Raw genomic sequence first — 26,807 nt, forward strand, 5'->3', positions numbered from 1 at the left:
TGTTTTCACACAGATTAACAGGACTATATTACTATTACAATGGCTAGTTCATATGACAATAGTTACTATATGCCCAATTAGTTTCATCATAATGCTGCCTACAAGCTATCAACCTAGTTTTTTTCTTTATCGTATAAATTCACAGCATTCACATGTGCCTGTTACATTACTTGAGTAAAACTTAAAATGGAAACAAAAATGTAAGATGCAGCTCATTTGTTTATTGGATCGCAAATCTTACACAGCCCTGTAATTTAAACATGCATGACGATAGCATTGAAAATACAGCAATGCTACAGAATCACAACCGAATCAATAACTTGTTTTGGATGAATTACAGACTCAATGAGCTTTGTTCAAGCTGTCAAGAATGTTGAGGAAAAACAAACCAAAGGGAACTCAAGTGAGCCTGACCATAATGCCGAACACCAGGAATGATGTTTTCTAAGATCTGGAACTAAACTGGAAAAAAAAAGAATAAATAGATTTATTTAGTCTATTTACTAATTAAAAAAAGAAAATACCGTTAGAGTCACATAACACTAGTGGTCTGTTGTCTTTTGACCTGCTGCGAAGGTGTGTCTGCACATTTCTACCATCTACAGTTTGTACCAGACATTTTGACATTAAATGGAAAAAATGGAGTAAAAAAAAAAAAAAATCCATAAAAAAACATACAATGAACTTGAACAGGAAAGAGTTCCCTTTACAAACTACAAGGTAAGCACAATTTTGTAACGGAAAAAATGCCCTCAGATTGTGGACTGTGCTTTGCAAAAAGTTGTCACAAGATAGGAGGATGATAAGCTTCTAGTAATGTAGTACAAGTACTGCATGGAACAAAAGTGACAATTAACAGAATTTATCATTGTATGCTGATGTAACTTTTAGAATGAGCAGTGCAATCTTTGACAGATGGGAAGAAAGCCTCATATATCGTACAGCAATTATTCAAATTCAGCTTATTTTATCTTTTCAGAACTGGTTCAGTGTAAAGCCTCGAAGGCACAAACTGCAGCAAGATGGATCCCACGAGTAGAAAGGACAAATAGCACAGTTGCCTCGCTGCTCAAATGCCATCCAGCTCAGGGCCGATGGCCTCCTGACCACGAGGACTCAGTTCGCACAAGTAGAAAAGGGTCTCTTCACTTGCTTCAGCCTCCGTAAGGGGCTCCAGGCGGATGAGGGAGCTGCGGCCATGTTGCTTAAACTCCACTTCGCTGTCCAGCAGCTCAGAGGGGGGATCTGGCTCAACAAAGCCAGGCGAGCTGGAGGAAAGCTCTACCTGGATGCTGCTCCCTCCACCCATGTCTACTTCTGCAGGTGCAGCACAACCATCCAGAAAGGCGAACAGGGGGCACGAAGTGTACTGGATCAACTGCTTGTCTGAAGACAACAAGAAATCAGTCAACCGAGAGCAGCAGCACAACCCTTGTTGTGCAATTAACTCACCTGCACATTGGTTACTAATTCACTTTATTGGCAAATTGATTTTAATGTGGTACCATGACTCACACAAGGCTAAATGGGGTTTATTCTTTGCAGAAAAGAAACGTTACTGAGTAATTTCAACTAAGACAGAGTTGCACACGACTGTCATGAGTCACTTTGGCCTGTGAAACACAATTGAAGACTACAGACATGACTTTTGTATTGTGTGATTGTTGAATTTGAGTCAAATCTCACTCTGGCAATCATTGTGGACTGAAGCAATGGCGCCAGATGCTGAAGTCGAAAAACAAACTCTAAAGATAAACTGCACATGCAATTGGTAATAAAGGAAAGTAGCAAGCGGCATGTATATTGTTGCAACGGAAGATAAGCACGTTTCTTCTGAAATACAGTAAAAGTAAGTATGTACGTAAGTAGGTATTCGGCATTAAATATACAAGTACAACTGATCCAAAATGTTACTGGGGAGAACGTAGCGCGATTATTACTCACCTCTGCATTGTTCAAGCAAGGTACACACACCTTTCATGTACTCATGTAGAGCAGTGTTTGTCAACCTTTTTTGATCCAAGACACAGTTTTTTCAAGGCACATTGCCAGCAGACAATCCAAACAAAAAAATCTCTCTCCTATATGAACAATAAAAAGTTGGTCTCACTAAAGCATAGCGAATGAAAATTGAACAAGAACAAACAAAACACCCCCTCCTCGAGCCGTCAGCCGTATCGTGCTGGAGGAGTTTGTCTCGATGATCCTAGGAGCTAAGTTGTCTGGGGCTTCGTGCTTCTGGTAGGGTCACCCATGCCAAACAGGTCCGAGGTAAGGGACCAGACAAAGTACGACTCCAACACCCCTATAATGACTACAAAATTCGATCTTGGTTTCCCTTGCCCGGACGCGGGTCACACGGGTGCCCCCCCTGGAGCCAGGCCTGGATGCGGGGCTAGAAAGCGAGCGGCCGGTGGCCGGGCCTGCACCCATGGGCACAGCCCGAAAGGATAACATGGGGCCCCCTTCCCATGGGCTCACTACCTGAGAGCGAGGCCATAGGGGTCGGTGCAATGTGAGCTGGGCGGTGGCCAAAGACGGTGTAGGAATAATTGTGAATATAATTATCACACATCTGCTTCCACTAAAGAAATGCTTTGCTCTGCTCTAGATAACATGGCAGCCGCCTAGTAGGAAATAGAAAGAACAAAAACATCTAATCCTCAGAAATGTTACAACCAGGAGCACCTGCTCCCTGTTAAAGAAATGATGACCACACATGTACTCAGCAATCTTTCACACACATGAACAAACAAGTACACTTTGTTTCCAACTGTTTTGGTTGCCATCTCCTTTTTGTAAAATCCATCTAAATAAGGTGAGTCTTAAACTAAATAGAGGTGCTGAGGAGAGGATAATCAGAGAGTGCAGTCCTCTCCTCTCTCCTCGTGAGACTTGAACTGGTGTCTTTGCTTCCTTTTTGTCTAGTTTAATGAATGTCTAATTGGTAAACCTGACAGGCGGAGACCTTAGCGATCCAATTCCCGGCTACAGAAACTAGCTCTAGGATCGGTGCAGGGTCTGCAGTGATGCGGACTTTGTATCAGTCCGTTGTCGTAAAGAGGGAGCCAAGTCGAAAGGCGAAGCTCTCAGTTTACCAGTCGATCTACGTTCCTACCCTCACCTATGGGCAGGAGCTGTGGGTTGTGAGCAAAAGAACAAGAAGGACAAAGAACAAGCGGCCGAAATGAGTTTCCTCTGCAGGGTGTCCGGGCTCCTCCTTAGAAATAGGGTGAGAAGCTCGGTCATCCGGGAAGGACTCAGTGTCGAGCAGCTACTCCTCTGCATTGAGAGGAGCCAGATGAGGTGGCTGGGGCATCTAATTCAAATGCCTCCTGGACATTTTCCTGGTGAGGTGTTTCGGGCATGTCCCACCGGAAAGAGACCCCGAGGACGACCCAGGACACCTTGGAGAGACTATGTCTCTCGGCTGGCTTGGGAACACCTTGGGATCCCTCCGGAAGAACTGGAAGAAGTAGCTGGGGAAAGGGAAGTCTTGGTATCCCTGGTGAAGCTACTTCCCCCGTGACCCAGCCCGGAAAAGCGGTATATAATGGATGGATGGACAAACAAAATAAATTTACTAATCATATTTTACTCACTCAATGTGACACCTGGGCCTGTTTGGATGAACATAAAGGTGATATTCTAGCAGGAATCGATGAAAGAAAAACATAAAGCTCTTCCCAACAGCTCTCAGTCTCTCTCTGGTTTGACTTTTAATAGTCGTCAGGCTTGAAAAGCTCACCTCACAGAGATTTTGTGGAAAATGGGAGGAATGTCAAAAAACCTGTGTTTGACAGAATGTGGTACTCCTTGCCAACCAAAAACTGTCCAAAGGTATATCAGCAAAACTTCGCTTGAAACAAAAATCTTGTCTCAGTTCAGTTTGTTCCTCCTGTTCCTCTAAAGTCACGTCCTTTCCACCAAACAGATGCTGAGCAGCATAGGAGGTATTGAATCGAGGCTGAAGAAAACTAAAAAGGTATCTTCTCCAAATCTTTTTCAATGATTCACTATTGTCTCACACAATGCTGCTGTGTTGACATTTCACCATTGGTTGGTGAGTATGAACATTTCAAGATTTCCATTTTTCACATTTCCAGATTTGCTGCTTTGAGACAAATCAATTTATTTTATCTGAGCTTGTAAGAAGCAAGTTTTCATTTCAGCCTTACATACATGTTTGGTTCATTCAGATGATGAAAAATGTTAGCCAGGTTTGCACATCACTCATTATCTGCAAGCAGTTTTGCGTGATCGGACCTCTCATTTGTCAGAAACACTAATTTTCCTTTAGCAGTTAATAAACACGGGCCAGTAACATGCCACGGGTCATCCACCAGACCTCCATATGAAACAAAGCTTTGATGTTCTGTGCCCATTTCCTCACATAAAGATACAAGTACACGACTTTTCAATGCAGAAACATGAATTTTCCTTTAGCAGTTAATAAACACGGGCCAGTAACATGCCACGGGACATCCACCAGACCTCCATATGAAACAAAGCTTTTATGTTCTGTGCCCATTTCCTCACATAAAGATACAAATACACGACTTTTCAAGGGTTGTGATTTTACAAAGTTCACCATGCGCACAGCACCATCCAACACAGGAACTATGTCTGCTGGTAAGGTCTTAGAGGGCCTCACAATGGCAAAAGCAGTGTGGAACAATCCAGTCACCATGATTCCCTGCTTTTCTGAATTTTTCTTTTTAGATTATTATTAACCCTAACCCTAACCCTTATGGACATGCACCTATGATGAAAATTTCAGACCCCTCCATGATTTCTAAGTGGGAGAACTTGCAATATAGCAGTGATCAAATACTTATTTTAATGCAGCCCTATGGGGGCACAAACCAGTGCAATCTGTAGGCCGGTCCCAAGCCCGGATAAATGCAGAGGGTTGCGTCAGGAAGGGCATTCGGCGTAAAAACTGTGCCAAACAAATATGAGCGTTCATCTAAAGAATCCCATACCGGATCGGTCGTGGCCCGGGTTAACAACGCCCGCCCCAGGCACTGCTAACCTGTAGGGCATCGGTGGAAATTCAGCGACTGTGGGTCGAAGACAAACAAGAGGAGGAAACCGGATCCGTCGTCAGAAGAAAAAGAGGAATGCGCAGAGCCTACAAATGAGTGTAGAAAGGTTGATATTCTTTGCATCCAAGAGAGCAGGTGGAAAGGTAGTAAGGCTAGAAGTTTAGGAGCAGGGTTTAAATTATTCTGCCACGGAGTAGATGGGAAGAGAAAAGGAGTAGGGGTTATTTTAAAAGAAGAGCTGGCCAAGAATGTCTTGGAGGTGAAAAGAGTATCAGATCGAGTGATGAGACTAAAATTTGAAATTGAGGGTGTTCTCTATAATGTGGTTAGCAGCTATGCCCCACAGGTAGGATGCGACCTAGAGTTGAAAGAGAAATTCTGGAAGGAACTGGATGTAGTAGTTCTGAGCATCCAAGACAGAGAGAGTTGTGATAGGTGCAGATTGTAAAGGACATGTTGGTTAAGGAAACGGGCGGATGAAGACGTGATGGGTAAGTACGGCATCCAGGAAAGGAACTTTGAGGGACAGATGGTGGTGGACTTTGCAAAAAGGATGGAGATGGCTGTAGTGACCACTTATTTCCAGAAGAGGGAGGAACATATAGTGACCTACAAGAATGGAGGTAGAAGCACGCAGGTGTATTATATTTTGTGCAGAAGATGTAATCTGAAGGAGATTACTAACTGTAAAGTAGTGGTAGGGGAGAGTGTAATTTAACAGCATAGGATGGTAGTGTGTAGGACGACTCTGGTGGTGGGTAAGAAGATTAAGAAGACAAAGGTAGAGCAGAGAACCATGTGGTGGAAGCTGAGAAAGGAAGAATGTTGTGCGGCCTTCCGGAAAGAGGTGAGACAGGCTCTCGATGGACAACCGAAGCTCCTGGAAGACTGGACGACGACAGCCAAGATGATCAGAGAAACAGGCAGGAGAGTACTTGGTGTGTCATCTGGTAGGAAAGGGGAGAAGGAGACTTGGTGGTGGAACCCCAAAATACAGGGAGTCATACAAGGAAAGAGATTAGCGAAGAAGAAGTGGGATACTGAGAGGACTGAGGAGAGGCGAAAGGAGTACATCGAGATGCGACGTAGGGCAAAGGTAGAGGTGGCAAAGGCTAAACAAGAGGCATATGAAGACATGTACACCAGGTTGGACACGAAAGAAGGAGAAAAGGATCTCTACAGGTTGGCCAGACAGGGGGATAGAGATGGGAAGGATGTGCAGCAGGTTAGGGTGATTAAGGATAGAGATGGAAATGTGTTGACTGGTGCCAGTAGTGTGCTAAATAGATGGAAAGAATACTTTGAGAAGTTGATGAATGAAGAAAATGAGAGAGAAGGAAGAGTTGAAGAGCCAAGTGTGAATGACCAGGAAGTGGCAATGATTAGTAAGGGGGAAGTCAGAAAGGCACTACAAAGGATGAAAAATGGAAAGGCAGTTAGTCCTGATGACATCCCGGTGGAGGTATGGAAGCAATTTGGAGAGATGGCTGTGGAGTTTTTGACCAACTTATGCAACAGAATATTAGCGGGGGAAAAGATGCCTGAAGAATGGAGAAAAAGTGTTCTATTTCCCATTTTTAAGAACAAAGGCGATGTTCAGAGCTGTGGGAATTATAGAGGAATAAAGCTGATGAGCCACACAATGAAGTTATGGGAAAGAGTAGTGGAGGCTAGACTCAGGACAGAAGTTAGTATCTGCGAGCAACAGTATGGTTTCATGCCTAGAAAGAGTACCACAGATGCATTATTTGCCTTGAGGATGCTCGTGGAAAAGTACAGAGAAGGTCGGAAGGAGCTACATTGTGTCTTTGTGGATCGAGAGAACGCTTATGACAGAGTACCAAGAGAGGAACTGTGGTACTGCATGCGTAAGTCTGGTGTGGCAGAGAAGTATGTTAAAATAGTACAGGACATGTATGATGGGAGCAGAACAATGGTGAGGTGTGCCTTAGGTGTGACAGAAGAATTTAAGGTGGAGGTGGGACTGCATCAGGGATCAGCTCTGAGACCCTTCCTGTTTGCAGTGGTAATGTATAGACTGACAGATGAGGTTAGACTGGAATCCCCTTGGACCATGATGTTCGCAGATGATATTTGAGGTTAGACTGGAATCCCCTTGGACCATGATGATGATATTGTGATATGCAGAGAAAGCAGGGAGCATGCATAGAAACAATTAGAAAGATGGAGACATGCACTGGAAAGGAGAGGAATTAGGATTAGCCGAAGTAAAACAGAATATATGTGCATGAATGAGAAAGGTGGAGGGGGAAGTGTGAGGCTACAGGGAGAAGAGATAGCAAGGGTGGAGGACTTTTAATACTTTGGGTCAACAATCCAGAGCAATGGTGAGTGTGGTAAAGAAGTAACAAAACGGTTCCAACTAGGTTAGAAAAGATGGCAGAAGGTGTCTGGTCTGTTATGTGACACAAGAGTCTCCGCTAGGATGAAGGGCAAAGTTTATAAAACAGTGGTGAGGCTGGCCATGATGTATGGATTAAAGACGGTGGCAATGAAGAGACAACAGGAAGCAGAACTGGAGGTGAAAGAAATGAAGACGTTGAGGTTCTCGCTTGGTGTGAACAGGTTGGATAGGATTAGAAATTAGCTCATTAGAGGGACAGCCAAAGTTGGATGCTTTGGGAACAAGGTTCGAGAGAGCAGACTGTGAGTATATTGGTGGAAGGGTGCTGAGAATTGAGCTGCCAGGCATAAGAGGGAGAGGAAGACCAAAGAGAAGGTTTATGGATATGGTGAGAGAAGACATGAGGGCAGTTGGGGTTAGAGAGGAAGATGCAAAAGATAGGCTAATATGGAAAAAGATGACACGCTGTGGCGACCCCTAACGGGACAAGCCGAAAGGAAAAGAAGAAGAAGGAGAAGTTCAAATACTTATTTGCTTTACTGTACACATGTATCTGGTGAATAAGTCTTCGAGATTTACACAGAAGAGTTTGAAAGCGTATAAAAGTCTGGACACATGCAAATACTTCTTTGCTGGATTGTTTTCAGTCAGGAATAAATCTCACATAGTGATGGACCCACTCAGATATTTTTCAATACAAATACCAAAATTTAAATAAATGACCCCTGGTTTTACACAAACTCGCATTCATTTAACTATGATTGGAAAAAAAATTATGACAGGGAGTCGTCTCCTCCGTAACACGGAAGTGTATTGCTGCCAGATGCTGACCTCCATAAACATTTCTGACAGACGGTTCTATTTATTTTTTTTAATATACGCATTGTTCTCAAATGAGTCAAATTGGCGTGATAAATACTTCTTGATAATTTGAGATTGACAAGAATAATTCCTACATCAAATGATCGCTACACAGGCGTATTTCGTTGGGCACCATCCATCCCGAAATCAATTGATCTTTTCTTTTCTTTTCAGATGGTATTCGATAGAATTATATCTTTGAAGAACTATCTCGTCTATTGTGACAACCAGCAGGACAACAGGTCTCGCAATTTGAAAAATCAAATACTTATTTGCTTTACTGTACTTTTTTATTATTTTTCCGCTATTTGTGGATTTCTGTAAAGCCACGGTGACATATAGCTTCCAGGACCTCATTGATCTGAGACTGAAGCATAACTTTATCAATCATAATCGAATATCAAAAGAAAAACAATATTCCGGAGGACATCGTGAGACCACTGGGATCTCTGATCTAACCAGCAAGTGACGGAGAAGGTGGAGGGAGTGTTAACAAAAGCGAGGATGTCGGTCGAGCCGGCTGCTAAGCCAAGAACGCAACCTCACAGACCAGTGCTTCCAATCATCTTTCTAACCAAAACAAGATCCGTTACCCACAAAATGGTCCAATTGGAAATAGAACATGCCAAGAGCAGTTTTGTCCGGAACTGCAGTGTTTTTTTCCACACATCCGCAAATCCCTGATGCTGCAGTTTCGCTAGCGGACCGTACGCGACATCGGCAGAACAGAACTGAAGTCTCCGGTAAAAGCAGAGGGGGAGGATTTTGTGTTTAAGTGCACAATTACTGGTTTTCTAACAGCAGGATCATCGACACCCAGTGCTCTCCTCATTTAGAAGTCCTTGCAGTCTCGTGCAGTCTTTTATCTACTGAGGGAGCTAACGGTAGTCATTGGGTAGCTGTCTATATCCCCCCGGATGCAAACGATGCAATGCAGCACTTAGCCGTCTGCTCACAACTGTAAAGAAACAGCTGCGAGCCCACCCCGACGGAGTATTTATTGTTGCTAGTGACTTCAAATAAGCGTGTTTAAAGACCGTTCTACCCAAATTGATCCAGTATGTGAAGTCTCCCTCAATGAGGAAACAAAACCCTAGACCAGGGGTGTGAAACATAAGGCTCGCAGGATAATTTAAAAGTAAAAAAAATGGGTGAAAGACATGCATTAAATATTTTGAATAAGATGCAGTTCATGGATTGATCATAGTAGAAGAACATTGCAGTCTAAGTCTGTCACTGAGACAGAGACAACACAGCAGTATCAATGTGCCACCAGCTGCTCGTTACAACTTTGTTTTTATCCTGGTCTCTACCGCTCCCCTACACCCTCATTAGCCAAAATGTCATTTGCAAATGGAGAAAAGTAGATACGGCGTGTAGAATTTTCAATGAAAAATGGACCACATCCTATTAATTTATAGAAATGCACGGAAAACCTTTGTGCTTGGTGTGTTTGAAACAAGTTTTGGTATTGAAGGAATATAATATTTGATGCCACTACGAGACTCTTCACAGCGAAAAATATGACGGGTTGAAAGGACAATGGGAAGAGATAAGATCAACAAATTGCAGGTAGGAATGAGGAAACAGCAGACAACTTTCATCTGGAGCCGTCAAGTCAGTGAAACAGCGGTAAAAGCCAGCTACCTACTTGCTAGCGAAAAATGATTAGCATCAAAGCCGTATTCCGATGGTGACTTTATTTAACAATGCATGATGAAGGCGGCTGAACTTGTATGTCCCGAGAAGCGACAAGCTTTTGCCAATATTTTCCTGACCAGGAATATTAGCAAAGAGGATTTAGGACATGTGAATTATAAAAGTAAATTGCACATTTGTCAAAGGAAATCTGAGGTGTTTCATGAAATGTTTTGTAAAAAGAATGTTAATTAAATTTCAACATTTTCCCAGTGTTCGTGTGCTTCTTTCCACCAAAACAAAGGAAAGACACGATACTTATAGCAGAGTATGGTATAATTTTAATGGTCCGGCCCACTTGACATCTACCAAGGCCGTATCTGGCCCACAATATGAAATGAGTTTGACACCCCTGCCCTAGACTATGTTTACTCCAAAATTAAACATGCATAGAGGACCACCCCTATCTTGCTGGATTCGATCATGTTTGCATCACCCTTACGCCCGCATACTTATACCTAACAAAACAAACAAGGCCAAACAAAGAATTACAAAATGGCCTGAGAATACACTCTAAGCTACAGGAGTGTTTTTTCACGCACTGTTTGGGGAATTACTTGAAGAGTAGAATCTCCAGGAACATACAGATACTGTTCTGTCTTACAGTGAAGAAAATAAGTATTTGAACACCCTGCTATATTGCAAGCTTTCCCTCTTAGAAATCATGGAGGGGTCTGAAATTTTCATCATAGGTGCATGCCCACTGTGTCAGAGATAATCTGAAAAGAAAAATTGAGAAATCACAATGTACATTTTTTTAATAAACGATTTATGTGATACAGCTGCAAATAAGTATTTGAACACCTGCCCATCAAGCTATAATTCTGACCCTCAAAGACCTGTTAGTCCGCCTTTAAAAGTCCACCTCCACTCCTTGTATTATCCTGAATCAGATGCACCTGTGTGAGGACGTTAGGTGAAGAGAGACACCTGTCCACCCCATACAATCAGAAAGACTCAAACATGTAACATTGCCAAGACCAAGGAGCTGTCCAAAGACACCAAAGACAAAATTGTACAACTTCTCATGGTTGCAAAGGGCTACGGAGAAATTGCCAAGCAGCTTGGTGAAAAAAGATCCACTGTTGGAGCAATTATTAGAAAATGGAGGAAGCTAAACATGACGCTCAATCTTAATCAGAGTGGAGCCCCATGCAAGATGTCACATCGTGGGGTCTTAATGATCCTGAGAAAGGTGAGGAATCAGCCCAGGACTACATGACAGGACTTGGTCAATGACCTGAAAAGAGCTGGGACCACCGTTTCCAGGGTGACTTTTGGCAGTACACAAAGACGTCACGGTTTCAAGTCATGCATGGCACAGATGGTTCCCCTGCTTAAACCAGCACATGTTAAGGTCCGTTTTAAGTTTGCCAATGACAATTTGGATGATACAGAGGAGTCATGGGAGAAAGTTTTGTGGTCAGATGAGACCAAAATGGAACTTTTTGTCATAATTCCACTAACCGTGTTTGGAGGAAGACGAATGATGAGTTCCATCCCAAGAACACCAGTAGGGAACTGTGAAGCATAAGGGTGGTAGCGTCATGCTTTGGGGGTTTTTTTCTGCACACGGGACAGGACGACTGCACTATATCAAGGAGAGGATGACCGCGGCCATGTATTGTGAGATTTTGGGGAACAACCTCTTTCCCTCAGTCAGAGCATTGAAGATGGGTCGTGGCTGGGTCTTTCAACATGACAATGACCTGAAGCACACAGCCAGGAAAACCAAGGAATGGCTCGATAAGAAGCATATCAAGGTTCTGGCGTAGCCTCGCCAGTCTCCAGACCTAAACTCAATAGAAAATCTTTGGAGGGAGCTGAAACTCCGTGTTTTTCAACGACAACCCAGGAACCTGTCTGATCTAGAGAAGATCTGGATGGAGGAGTGGGGCAAAATCCCTCCTGCAGTCTGTCCAAACCTGGTGAACAACTACAGGAAACATTTTGACCTCTGTAATTGCAAAGAAAGGCTCTTGTACCAAATATTAACATTGATTTTCTCAGGTGTTCAAATATTTTTTTGCAGCTTTATCACACAAAATAAATCGTTAAAAAAAAAAAAAAAAAACATACATTGTGATTTCTGGATTTTTCCTTTCAGATAATCTCTCTCACAGTGGACATACACCTAGAATGAAAATTTGAGCCCCTTCCATGATTTCTAAGTCGGAAAACTTGCAATACACCAGGATGTTCAAATATTTATTTTCTTCACTGTATATAAAAAACTGCATTGACACAGTGCCAGTCAAGAGACCGACGGATATGGGTTTTCCCCAACCAAAAACCCACTCTTGAAACGGTGCAGCACTGCCTTCAGGTCAGGGGAGAAGGCACAGTACAGTGCTGCCAGACCTGACTTAGAGAGGCATCTGAGTGCCCAAGGAAAGGAACGGTAAGGTCCTGAAGCCTATGCTGATCACCTGACCAGTGTTTGGACAAAAATCTTCAACAGCTCCCTGCAACAACCAACCATTCCTCCTTCCTGAAATCTGCAAAAATCCTCACAGTACCACCCCCCCCCCAAAAAAAAAGTCAATAACAGTCTAAATGATAGCAAGCCTGCTGCACTGACACTTGTGATCATGAAGTGGTTTCAGAGGCTAGTTGCACATTACATAAGGGGCTGACTCACTCCCATCACTTGACCCCTACCAGCTTGTCTACAGAGGAAACCACCCACTGAGGATCCTCTCGCAATCGCTCTCCACACTTGATCCACCTGGAACGCCAAGGGAACTATGTGGGGATGCGTTTCATAGACTTTAGCTTACCCTTTGATACCATCATCTCAAGTAATTATGTTGACAAAATCTCCCTCCTCGAACTATCTCCTGCTATCTGCTGCAGGAGATGCAGATGCCCTTTAAGCTTACTAGAACTTACTTGGACTGTAGGAGAGCTTTTCACCACACACCAACCACAACTGAGTCATAATCGTTGGATCACCAGTGAGAGTACATCCAAACGAAATATAGATTTTGCTATATTGCCTCACCCCAGAGACTTTCCACAAGCAAACCGTCTTTGTTTTCTTTTGACCTCCACTCATACTTGGGTTTATCTGAGTCCAACACTGAGTTAGTACTTTCCTTTTCTAAAACCTCTCCATCACTGTCATTGTATAATTTTGCTAGCAACAATGTCCCTGTAACCACCACCTTACGCATCACTAATCAAAGTTTTTTAGCTTCCTGTTGCAACCCTGCAACTCTGCCCATTAACGGACAGTAGGTGACGACACATTAGCTGTGGATTCATTTTTGCCAATTAGGTGAAATTGGAGGCTATCCCAGGGTACAACAGACACTATGCCACGGCACACTGGTGTAGAGGGTCTGTATGGCAACATCAAGAGGACAATTTCCAAATATAAATATCTTGCACCCCTGTAAAGTATCACTCATTGGCAAAAAGTGTAATATATGTTGATCATAAAACAAAATAATTGGTCATCCAAAACCAAAAAAATTACAGTATTTGATAAATCTTAATACATCCGGTGGGGGAGAGGAGGAGAGAGACCCACTCACCTATGTTCTTTTCCACCTGCTTGCTCCTATGTAGTTGTCCTGGGATTTGTTTCGAGGACGCACTCTCCTGGAAACAGAGGAAATGAAACTGAGTTTTGTAGGAATAATTGTGATCAAAATTATCATACATTTGCTTCCAATAAAGAAATGCTTTGCTCTGCCCTAGATAATGTGGCAGCCTCCTAGCAGGAGATAGCAAGAACAAAAACATCTAATCATCAGAACTGTTAGAAATGCTGCCTGTTAAAGAAATGATGACCACACATGTATTCAACAATCTTCCTCACATGCAGACGCACATGAACAAACATGTACACCTTGTTTCAAACTGTTTTGCTTGTCGTCTCGTTTTTGTAACATCCATGTAAATAAGCGGCGTCTTAAAACTAAATAAATAGAGGTGCTGAGGAGAGGATAATCAGAGAGTGCAGTGGTGAATTGTACGAGACAGTTCCTCTCCTCTCTCCTCGCGAGACTTGAACTGGTGTCTTTGCTTCCTTTTTTGTCCTGTTTAATGAATGTCTGAATGGTGAACCTGACATTTACTTGGTCCTTCGAGCCGGATCTCAAGATACCTAACGTTTCCAGGGGCTGAGTCAACGTCCAGGCTAAGACCGTGGCCACAGCACTTGAGACCCTTTCCAGGATTGGGCCTCGACTTTGCGCCTGGAGGCTGAGGGTTGACGAGAAGCCGAAGGAAGTGAAGACATCTCTGGTGAGTAGGAAACTCCCACACTCATGAGGAATGAGTGAATGCGCGTCTGGGTAACTGCGGCAGAACCAAATCTCAAGAATACTAGTCACTATCGAGTAGACTAATTAGTCTATAAAACTGAGAAAAGGGCAAGGTGTGTCCTGTACGTGAGCTCCGTGAAACATGTGCATGTGTAGAAGTGTGAGTGGAGGTTCGCTACCTCATTTGAACAGGAAATTGAGTGACAACTGTTTGAGGATGCAGAGGTAAGAATTCTCCGCCACTTGTGGTAAAAGCTTGAGAAATACCTCAAACGGAACGTAATTGTCACCCTGTTCAGGGGGAAGTCAGTATAGTCACCCGAGGTGAACCACTGACTCCAACAGGGGAAAAACAAATAGCAAATTAGTTGATAAATAGTAAAATAGTTGAAACACAACATCTGGAAAAAAAAAATAATAATGATGTGTAAGGACAAGAAGTTTGTAGAAAGCAAATGTCCTACTAAAACAAAACATCTAAATGTGGCTTTGCTGGCCAGCTCAACATACACACAAAAAATATATATAGTTAACCTGCAGGATAAAATAAGAGAAACACACATGCAAAAAAAAAAAAAAAAAAAAAAAAAAAAAGCTGGACTCAAGATGATGTGAAAACGGCCATAAAAGGTATCACATCTCATAAAGTTGATGTAACATAATTCATCCAGGGAACGCAAGACTTGAGAAAATCTTACCACTTAAATGGTGTGGAAGTACAATAAATTTGGATGACAGCAAAGTACTTTCTCACAGCAGCAGGAAGTTTGAGGGTTAATATCGCGCACCTCTGCTAGATTTAGGAAAAAAAAAATGTTCTGCCATTGGATGAGCAAAATAAAATAACAATGAACCATTTGAAGAATATATAATTGGAATGACTGCATGTTTTAAAGCAAACAGAGGCATTCCTGAAGGTCACACTCCAGGGAGTGTGTATCAAGGGCAATAAAAAAAAATGCTCTTCATGCAAATTCAAATAATCCTACAAAACAATGGATTGAAAAACATTGGGTTGACAAAATGACTGGCAGCCTGTAACATTACGTTAACCAAGCACTACACGCAGAAAGAGTGCTACAAAATAAGAAAAAGAAAGTTGACACCTTTCTGACAGAGGAAGGAGAAATTTATGGAGCTTTATGCAAAACATTTAATAATTGTGGCCACAGATGAGGAAGAGAGCAGTCATCTCCCATCAAAAATGTCACAACTAATGCTCCCAAAATGCAACGTTTTAATTTGCCCCGTACGTTTTTGGGGAAGAGATGGCTTGCTGAAACTAGGACTGGCCTTAATTCCCTCTCTGACAGGAAAAATAGAAGTAAAAAGGAATTCCTGGGAGGACAGTTAAATATCTTACAAAATAGGAATCCAGCACTCTATTATTACACCTTGGATATTCCAAACAAACCTCTCACAAGAACAGGAGATTTCTTGCAGCAAACAGCTCAAGACGTGATTGAACAACCACAAAAGGACGTAGGAAGTAACTCATGCATTGACAATGTAGAATAAGATAAACTTATAACAGCCCACACCAGACAAAATCATGATTATTTGTACTCAGATGGTATATCAGTCGTGGTGACAGGAACAAGACTGACTGACAAACTAATTGCACTACACAAGGAATGGACACCACCACACACGTCATTACAACAGGAGTGGAAGAGTTTCTGACAATTTGTTTTGGTAGTACGAAATGTTCCTGATTGGACAGAAAAAGAACCAGATTTGGATTGGGACAACTGAACCGTACAGACAATATCTTATTGGACAGTCTTAATCTGAGACCAGATGCTGCTGTATTCACGGTGGTATCACAATCTACACAGACAATACTGGAAAAATAGAGGAATAGCTACAACTACAGGGAACACAGTGACACATGCAGAGCGACTACAAAATTTGCTCATAGCAGTTCAATTACCAAAAGAAATAGCCATATGTAAATGTGCAGTACACACATAAAATGCAGACAAAGAATCATTAGGAAATGGATTTACAGATAAAATAGCAAAAGAAGCAGGAGCCAAAACCTTTATGGGATTAGCTGACCATGTAACAAATGAAGACATACTTTGAGATATGTTAAACAAAATGCAACATCAAAGCTTACCAGTAGAACTAAAAATGTGGAAAAAATAAGGTACTACATTACAAAATTGGAATTATGTCAGCAAAGATACAAAAAAAAAAAAAAATTCTACCGAAAAACATTTTTTAAGTGGGTGGCAATCTTGAGCCATGGGAAGTCTCAGGTCTCAACAGGGGGAATGGTAGCCCTGGTACAAAGGCATTACATGATCCATGGATTTAACTTGTATGCAAAAAACTTTTTTGTCGGGCTTGTTTGATCTCTGTGCGACATAATCCACAAGGGAATGTGCATCCAAAACGTTGCCAGCAAATTGCAGGTCACATGGAGACAAACAGCTGCACTCACAATCACATATAGGGGCAATTTGGACACAATGATGGATTTAGTTTAACTATACATACATTACAAGCACGTAAGGGTCTCATTCCATTCAATACACTGTTTGGAAGACCATACAAATTACCAATATTTTCCACACAATTAGAGATAGACAAATGATGAAGGAAAAAAAACACACAAGTGGGTTCCTTTCAGGCGTTAACAACCCCAAACAGCTTAAAAAATTGCAAAAAGGGGTACTTGAGTTCATTTGTTCATTGTAGGAAAGGTTTTGCTTTTGAAACCATTGTTAACACAAACAAAACTAATTTGTTTTTATTGGCCACATGTAAGATAGCTGTTCTCATTCCCACTGCCAAGGTCGCTGTAGTCCGGTTACACATGGGAGTGAGACTGGTGTCATAAAGGCAACTAAACAGTTAAATTTTACTATTGGGTGTTGGATGAAAATGCTACCCGTTATTTTCATTTTTCTCTTCGAGTGGTACCTGTGGGAAACACTCAAGGCCCCCCCCCCCCAAAAAAAAAAAAAATGATAAAATAAAAAAAAACAAAAGAAATTGAATAACTACATACAAAAAACGTGTCCAAAAGATTGTGTTGTTTGCACAGATCCAGAGATAATACCAAGGCTTTTAACTGATAAGGAATGCAAAAAAAAATATATATATAAAAAAGTTGGGGGATTCTGTGTATCCATTAACTTCTCTTGAAAAAAAAAAAAAAAACTTTTCTAATGGCGTGTCACTAGGAAATTTCACATGCATCAATTTGATAGGACTAGAAACCAATTTTATCAGCATTGATGTGTAAAGCCATTTTTGTGCCATTGTCATAGTGGTGCGGCACTAACTGCCTTTCTGATTTTTTTACGTCTTTCCTGATGCAACCCTTCTGCATTTATTCGGAGAGAGAGCTGGAGCCAATCCCAGCTAACTTCGGGCAGCGGCAGACTACACCCCGAACTGGTCGCCAGCCAGTCGCAGTGCAGATGTCGACACTATCACTGAGCGGGAATCGATCTCACGCTGCCTTCACTCAAAATGTCCCTCTGAGGGAAACCCCAACTGCAATGTGGCCCTCAAGAGAAATGAGTTCGACATCCCTGCACTACACCATCAAAAAACAAAAAAAAATTGTAACAAGTTACTGTGCTTTAATAACCTTATTACTGCCATTTGTTTATTCATCCTATGTCTGTTTATGAATTAACATCTACTGTACATGCAGTTTTATCCCAACACTTGCGTAGACTGAGCAAAAGCTGAATGACATGGACAAAATAACAGAAAGAAACACGTGGATACACCTTACACACTGTAAAAGGTCATCTCAGCTGAGTCACCCAAGGGGAAAGGTGAGCAAAGACCAGCATACGGTGGGTGCAGATTTATAGTATCTGAAAATACCTGAAGGCTGGTGAAGATTTAAAAGACACTTGACTCATTTAGGGGTGACTTGGTCGACATGACTTCAAAATGGCAAATAATATGATAGCATGTTGGGCTGCAACATTGACAGCCGTAATGATATTTTTGTTCATATGCTACTTTTAGACGCCTGTAAAGCTGACAATAATACATAACAGAACCAATAATTATACTCAGTCAACTATGCCTACCACACAATAGATAAAGAGGCGCAACCTTATTTCAAATAAGTTTGGTAAACAACTATGCGGGAGGTATGAGGCATGAGAGGAGGACTCCATGTTTGCCTCCCAGTGAATCACTTCAGCACTTTTTCAATTCCTTGGCAGAGTCTAATTGCTGGGGATTCCATCTATGGGCTTTTGCTAAAGGAAATCCCCATTCTTTCTCACCATTTGCCAATTTAATGCTCCCTTAAACTTGAATGCCATACAAAAGAGTACATATATTATGGAGGGAGTATTTTAACTGAAAAAGCCTGAGGACCATTTTTTAAATTATTATTATTATCTTTTATTACAAATAGGACACAAAACTGGTTGTTATTAATGTAGAATGCAGCTAACAAGGTAAACTATAGTTACATCACATGCATGGGCCCTTGGCCACTAATGCGTGTAATTCCAACAGAAATCCCAACACAATGTACCCTGGAGGTAATGACTAAAAAAACTCCTCACACCACTTGACAGAAATGGAAAAGTGTTTATCCAACAACTAAGGCAGTAAATGATAAACTGATATTTTCTACTCATGTTGCATTGGCTAATTTCTCCTGTGTTATCTTTACAGGGAGAGCTTTTAAGGTGGGAAGTCTCAAAACATGGTGTCATGATATCCATCTGCAAACTGCCCCACTGCTCCCATGCAGCGATTTGTTGTGGTTGTGTGTTGGTCAAAAAGTTGTATGACACACTGATAAATGCAGCAGGAATGTGTGCACTGGTATCACTGCTCTTATCTGTGACTGTGTTTCCATCAAAAGCAGAGGATATACAATTGGCCGCATCCATCTTTGGACCTCCCCTTTGGTTCTCCCGAAGGCAAAGATCCTCTTGGAAAGATGGAGATCTGACATACATTGATGCAAATGGCATCCCAACGGCATACCAGATGAGTATAAGTTGGTTAACGAGATTGCTGCAGGATGGGAATCCATCTTGTTATGGATAACCCCGAATAGAAATGTTGACAGAATCAACTGCATACATTACAATGTACAGAAACTAGGTAATTATACGGAAGCAGGCTTTATTGCCATAATGGAACAACCAGCTGCAACCTCACTCATGACGTTCCAGCACTGCATAACGGTCGACATGCTCCTGGCCGAGATGGGTGGTGACTGCTCAATGTTCGGAAACCAGTGTTGTTTATTCCAAATATCAAAGCACCTGATGGGTCATGCACAAGGGCCATTCAAGACCTCCGCACCCGGAACCACAAGATGAAGGAGCACTCTGGTGTAAATACATCAGCCAGGTCTGAGTGGTGGAAGAAAAAAAAAAAATTGGCAAATCTAAAAATTTGGTGTTCTCTGGCCTAGTTTCTATAGCTGTTTGCAGCTATTCTTGCCTTGTGTGGATGTTGTTGTATTCTCTGCATAAAGGAATCACTTAACCAACTTATAACCACTGCTATTGCCCCGACAAATTCAAAATTGGCACAAATATATCCAATATTGGCACAACAGAGTAATGACAGTGATATTCTTGAACACGATGATGACATTATGAGTTCTCTTCCAGACCTGTTCTCTGATCCAGAAGATTACAAGTAATTAGTGCTATATTTTCCTCTGAGTGTAAGCCGAAAGGGTGATCTATTAGATGATTTAAGGATTTGAGCAAATGTAGGATAAACAGGAGGATAATGTAGAAATAATTGGAAATAGTATTAAGTAACTGCTTCTGACTGCAATGAAGAAATGCAAGGTCAAGGATTCTGATGAGAAAGGTCTGTGGTCTTTCTCTGATGCCCTGGACTTCAGAGGTCAGCTGCTTGTAAAGCTCCATGGCACTCTTCTCCTGATTGTGGGATTGGAGGATTCTTCTGAGGGTGGGTAGCCTTAGATTGACTTTCCCCTCTAAATAGTTACAAAGTTGTATGCTGGGAGTAATTGCTCTTATTACCAACCATTTCGAGGTCTGGAACCCCTTTACTTGGGCCATGTTCTATTTGACGGGCTAAACTTGAAAAGGTCAGACGACCTTTCTTCCCTGATAGTCAGGATACCACTGTTGCTAGTTCCCTATGCTACTGATGATGGTAGAGTTTAGGAGAGACATGTGACAGCCGGTGACTTCTACTGTACATGCAGTTTTACCCGAACGCTGGCATAGACTGAGAAAGAGCTGAATGACATGGACAAAATAGCTGAAAGAAATGAAAATAATGCTACCTTATACCCGAATGCCATACAAAAGAGTATGTATACGATGGAGGGAGTATTTTAACCGAAAAAGCCTGAGGAACATTTTTTCATTATTATGATTATCATTTTCACAAATAGGAAACACGACTGGTTTTTATTAATGTAGAATGCAGCGAACAAGGTAAACTATAGTTACATCACATGCACGGGCCCTAGGCCACTAATGCGTGTCATTCCAACAGAAATCCCAACACAATGTACCGTGGAGGTAATGACTAAAACAACTCCTAACACCACTTGTCAGAAATGGAAAAGTGTTTATCCAACAACTAAGGCAGTAAATGATAAACTGATATTTTCTACTAATGTTGCATTGGCTAATTTCTCCTGTGTTAGCTTTACAGGGACAGATTTTAAGGTGGGAAGTCTCAACAAAACATGGTGTCATGATATCCATCTACAAACTGCCCCACTGCTCCCATGCAGTGATTTGTTGTGGTGGTGTGTTGGTCAAAAATTGTATGACATACTGATAAATGCAGCAGGAACGTGTACACTGGTATCACTGCTCTTATCTGTGACTGTGTTTCCATCAAAAGCAGAGGATATACAATTGGCCGCATCCATCTTTGGACCTCCCCTTGGGTTCTCCCGAAGGCGAAGGTCCTCTTGGAAAGATGGAGATCTGACATACATTGATGCAAATGGCATCCCAACCAGGTGAGTATCCATCTTGTTATGGATAACCCCGAATAAAAATGTTGACAGAATCAACTGCATACATTACAATGTACAGCAACTAGGTAATTATACGGAAGCAGGCTTTATTGCCATAAGGGAACAACCAGCTGCAACATCACTCATGACGTTCCATAGCGGTCGACATGCTCCTGGCTGAGAAGGGTGGTGACAGCTCAGTTTTTGGTGACCAGTGTTGTTTATTCCAAATATCACAGCACCTGATGAGTCATGCACAAGGGCCATTCAAGGCCTCCGCACCCTGAACCACAAGATGAAGGAGCACTCTGGTGTAAATACATCAGCCAGGTCTGAGTGGTGGAAGAAGAAAAAAAAAACTGGCAAATGTAAAAATTTGGTGTTCTCTGTCATAGTTTCTATAGCTATTCTTGCATTGCGTGAATGTTGTTGTATTCCCTGCATTAAGACATCACTTAACCAACTTATAACCACTGCTATTGCCCCGACAAATTCAAAATTGGCACAAATATATCCATTATTGGCACAACAGAGTAATGACAGTGATATTCTTGACCACGATGATGACGTTATGACTTCTCTTCGAGACCTGTTCTCTGATCCAGAAGAGTACAAGTAATGCATATTTTCCTCCGAGTGTAAGCCGAAAGGGTGATCCATTAGATGATTTAAGGATTTGAGCAAATGTAGGATAAACAGGAGGATAATGTAGAAATAATTGTAAATAGTATTAAGTAACTGCTTCTGACTGCAATGAAGAAATGCTTTGCTTTGCTCCAATTCAGTTACTGTTTCTGCCTGCAATGAAGAAATGCTTCGCTCTGCTCCAATTCAGTTACTGTTTCTGCCTGCAATGAATAAATGCTTTGCTCTGCTCCAATTCAGTGACTGTTTCTGCCTGCAATGAAGAAATGCTTTGCTCTGCTCCAATTCAGTGACTGTTTCTGCCTGCAATGAAGAAATGCTTTGCTCTGCTCCAATTCAGTTACTGTTTCTGCCTGCAATGAAGAAATGATTTGCTCTGCTCCAATTCAGTTACTCTCTCTGCCTGCAATGAAGAATGCTTTGCTCTGCTCTAGAAAACGTGGTAGCAAATGTAGGATAAACAGGGGGGAAATGTAGGAATAATTGTGATCATAATTATCATACATTTGCTTCCAATAAAGAAATGCTTTGCTCTGCCCTAGATAACGTGGCAGTCTCCTAGCAGGAGATAGCAAGAACAAAAACATCTAATCATCAGAACTGTTAGAACAGCTGCCTGTTAAAGAAATGATGACCACACATGTATTCAGCAATCTTCCTCACGTGCAGACGCACATGAACAAACATGTACACCTTGTTTCAAACTGTTTTGCTTGTTGTCTTCTTTTTGTAACATCCATGTAAATAAGGGGTGTCTTAAAACTAAATAAATAGAGGTGCTGAGGAGAGGATAATCAGAGTGCGCAGTGAATTGTACGAGACAGTTCCTCTCTTCTCGCGAGACTTGAACTGGTGTCTTTGCTTCCTTTTTTGTCCTGTTTAATGAATGTCTGATTGGTGAACCTGACAGCTAGCGTCAAACCTACACTTCAAGAGCTTATTCAAAGGATCACAAGGCACCAGGGATGATACCAATTTCTCTCTCTCTCTCCTCTCTCTCTCTCTCTCTCATCTCTCTCTCTCTCTCTCTCTCATCTCTCTCTCTCTCTCATCTCTCTCTCTCTCTCATCTCTCTCTCTCTCTTCTCTCTCTCTCTCTCTCTCTCTATCTCTCTTCTCTCTCTCTCTCTCCTCTCTCTCTCTCTCTCTCTCTCTCTCTCTCTCTCTCTCTCTCGTCTCTCTCTCTCTCTTCTCTCTCTCTCTCTCTCTCTCTCTCGCTCTCTCTCTCTCTCTCTCGCTCTCTCTCTCTCTCTCTCTCTCTCTCTCTCTCTCTCTATATATATATATACACACACACAGTGAAGAAAAAAGTATTTGAACACCCTGCTATATTGCAAGTTCTCCCACTTAGAAATCATGGAGGGGTTTGAAATTTTCAAGATGTGTGCGTGTATGTGCAGGAAAATGCTCTGGCGGGAGCCAATGGGAGAGCACTTCTAGCGCGGCGGTTTTAAACCAATATCAATATACGGTACAGGATGTTTATGTATGGTGGAATCCAGCGCCATATTTTCACTTTTGTATCCTGAATTTCCTTCATAACTAGAGACAAAATTTTTCCTGGGGAGACTTTTCAAAACCTGAATTTTTCGTTAGTATTGATGTTCATAGTTATATGACTGTACAATGATTTGCAAAGCATGTTCAACATATTTAAAATGCAGCCCGATGGGGGCACAAGCCATTGGAATTTTTAGGCCGGACCCAAGCCCAGATAAATGCAGAGGGTTGCGTCAGGAAGGACATCCAGCGTAAAAATAAAAAAAATGAGCGTTCAACTAAAGAATCCCATACCGGATCGGGTGTGGCCTGAGTTAACAACGCCCGCCCCTGGTACCGCTAGCCTGAAGGGGGTCTCTGGAAATTCAGCTACTGTGGGTCGAAGACAAAGAAGAGGAGGGAAGCGATTCGTCGGCAGAAGAAGAAGAGTAATGCACAGAACCTACAACTGAGTGTAGGGACTTTTAATGTCAGGACTATGACAGGAAAAGCTCAGGAGTTGGTCGACTTGATTAGAAGAAAGGTTAATATATTGTGCATCCAAGAGGGCAGGTGGAAATGTAGTAAGGCTAGAAGTTTAGGAGCAGGGTTTAAATTATTTTACCATGGAGTAAATGGGAAGAGAAATGGAGTAAGGATTATTTTAAAGAAAGAGCTGACGAAGAACATCTTGGAGGTGAAAAGAGTATCGGATCGAGTGATGAGGCTGAAATTTGAAATTGAGGGTGTTATTTATAATCTGATTCGCGTCTATGCCCCACAGGTAGGATGTGACCTAGAGTTGAAATAGAAATTCTGGAAGGAACTGGATGTAGTAGTTCTGAGCATCCAAGACAGAGAGAGTTGTGATAGGTGCAGATTCTAAAGGACATGTTGGTTAAGGAAACAGGTGGATGAAGACGTGATGGGTAAGTATGGCATCCAGGAAAAGAACTTTTGAGGGACAGATGGTGGTGGACTTTGCAAAAAGGATGGAGATGGCTGTAGTGAACACTTATTTCGAGAAGAGGGAGGAACATATAGTGACCTACAAGAGCGGAGGTAGAAGCACGCAGGTGGATTATATTTTGTGCAGACGATGTAATCTGAAGGAGGTTACTGACTGTAAAGTAGTGGTAGGGGAGAGTGTAACTCGACAGCATAGGATGGTGGTGTGTAGGACGACTTTGGTGGTGGGTAGGAAGATTAAGAAGACAAAGGTCGAGCAGAGAACCATGTGGTGGAAGCTGAGAAAGGAAGAATATTGTGTGGGCTTTTGGAAAGAGGTGAGACAGGCTCTCGATGGACAGCAGAAGCTCCCGGAAGACTGGACTACGACAGCCAAGGTAATCAGAGAGACAGGCAGGAGAGTACTTGGTGTGTCTTCTGGTACGAAAGGGGAGAAGGAGACTTGGTGGTGGAACCCGAAAATACAGGGAGTGATACAAGGAAAGAGATTAGCGAAGAAGAAGTGGGACACTGAGAGGACCGAGGAGAGGCGAAAGGAGTACACTGAGATGCGACGTAGGGCAAAGGTAGAGGTTGGAAAGGCTAAACAAGAGGGATATGACATGTACACCTGGTTGGACACGAGAGAAGGAGAAAAGGATCTCTACAGGTTGGCCAGACAGAGAGATGGAGATGGGATGGATGTGCAAGAGGTAAGAGTGATTAAGGATAGAGATGGAAATGTGTTGACTGGTTCCAGTAGTGTGCTAAATAAATGGAAAGAATACTTTGAGAAGTTGATGAATGAAGAAAACGTGAGAGAAGGAAGAGTTGAAGAGGCAAGTGTGAAGGACCAGGGAGTGGCAATGATTAGTCAGGGGGAAGTTAGAAAGGCACTACAAAAGATGAAAAATGGAAAGGCAGTTTGCCCTGATGACATACAGTGAAGAAAATGAGTATTTGAACACCATGCTATATTCCAAATTCTCCTACTTAGAAATCATGGAGGAGTCTGAAATTTTCATCGTAGGAGCAAGTCCACTGTGACAGATAATCTAAAAAGAAAATCCAGAAATCACAATGTATGATTTTTTTTAACAATTTGTGTGACACAGCTGCTAATAAGTATTTGAAAAGCCCCCCCGCCCCACATCAGTAGTACGCGAGAGGCTGGCTGCTGGAAAAGTAGATCGTGAGGTAAAAAAGTCTGGCCACCCCCAATACAGCATCTTTGGAGAGACTTGAAAATGGGTGTCCACCAACGTTTACCAATCAACCTTAAAAAACTGGAGAAGATCTGCAAGGAGGAATGGCCGAGGATCCCAAAATCCAGGTGTGAAAAATTTGTTGCATCATTCCCAAAAAGACTCATTGTTATATTACCTCAAAAGAGTGCTTCTACTAAAAATTGAGCCACGGGTATGAATACTTATAGCTGTGTTATATTTCCGTTTATTTTTTTAATAAATCTACAAATATTTTTCACAATTTAATTTTATTCTCTCAATATGTTCAAAGGGGGAATAAAATGAACAAATAATTTTAGCAAATAGCTCCAAGATAAAGTGAAAAAATTAAGGGGGTCTCAATACTTTCTGTACTCCCTGCATGGATTGTCACTTACCTCAAAAGAATTAACATCAATGCCCTGTTTTCCAAAAAGCATGGCCTGAAAATCCTCTAGACTGCAGTCAATGCTGTCCAAATAGTCCATCAGCTCCAGCCTGCCAACAGGGACATATGACCACCGTGATTGTTAGCAGTATTATAGGCATGATATCAGTATTTTCAAAGCTAAAATATATGTGCTCACTGACTGAGAACTATACTAGCTGATCTAAACTACTGTTTAAACACTGTGTAGCACAGTCCATTTAGATGCCCACCTTTACAATGTCTTTACAATGTGTAACTAACATCACTTTTGATTTAGAACTTTGTGTTTTTATTATACAAAGAGTACAAAAGGTATTGAGACCCCCTTAACATTTTGTTTATATTGCAGCCATTTGCTAAAATTTCATATTTTTTGCCCACAATGTACACACCAAAAAACTCAAAAAACAAACAAAATAAACAAACCAAAAAAAAAAAACCCACCTGAAATACTCCAAGATAGTCATGATAAACATGCAATATTAATTGGACTCTCTAAATTGCCCCTCGGTGAGATTGTGAGTGCGGGTGTTTGTCTCTATGTGCCCTGCGATTGGCTGGCAACCAGTTCAGGTTGTACCCTGACTCCTGCTCGTTGACAGCTGGGATAGGCTCCAGCACTTCCACGACCCTTGTGAGGATAAGCGGCTAAGAAAATGGATGGATGGATGTTCCAAGTGAATGGCCTACCACAGTTACATTCAGATGATAATTAAGTCCTTTATCATGTAATGTAGCTTGCTTTTTATGAACATTTCAAATGTCCTCCCTTCAACAGAACAACGTATAAATATTACGAGTGGGACTCCCCCGACCCATTCGCCCACCCCAGAGTCTACGTAATTGGAGATTTTGTGATTAATCCCAATT

General features: G+C 41.9%; 1 protein-coding gene across 1 annotated transcript in view; it reads right to left on the bottom strand.

Annotated features, from left to right (window-relative positions):
- Positions 1-206: 206 nt before the first annotated feature.
- hsf2 (heat shock transcription factor 2) overlaps positions 207-26,807 on the bottom strand; it is an 84,387-nt gene continuing 57,786 nt past the window's right edge. Inside the window, exons 10-12 of the mRNA XM_061811934.1 lie at positions 25,906-26,005; positions 13,512-13,578; positions 207-1,386 (exon numbers count right to left, since the gene is read on the bottom strand). Coding sequence (XP_061667918.1) covers positions 1,070-1,386; positions 13,512-13,578; positions 25,906-26,005 — 484 coding nt within the window. The 3' untranslated portion in view covers positions 207-1,069. The remainder of the gene's footprint in view (positions 1,387-13,511; positions 13,579-25,905; positions 26,006-26,807) is intronic.

Source organism: Syngnathoides biaculeatus, chromosome 23 (genome assembly GCF_019802595.1).
Source record: "Syngnathoides biaculeatus isolate LvHL_M chromosome 23, ASM1980259v1, whole genome shotgun sequence".
NCBI classification, from domain to species: domain Eukaryota; kingdom Metazoa; phylum Chordata; class Actinopteri; order Syngnathiformes; family Syngnathidae; genus Syngnathoides; species Syngnathoides biaculeatus.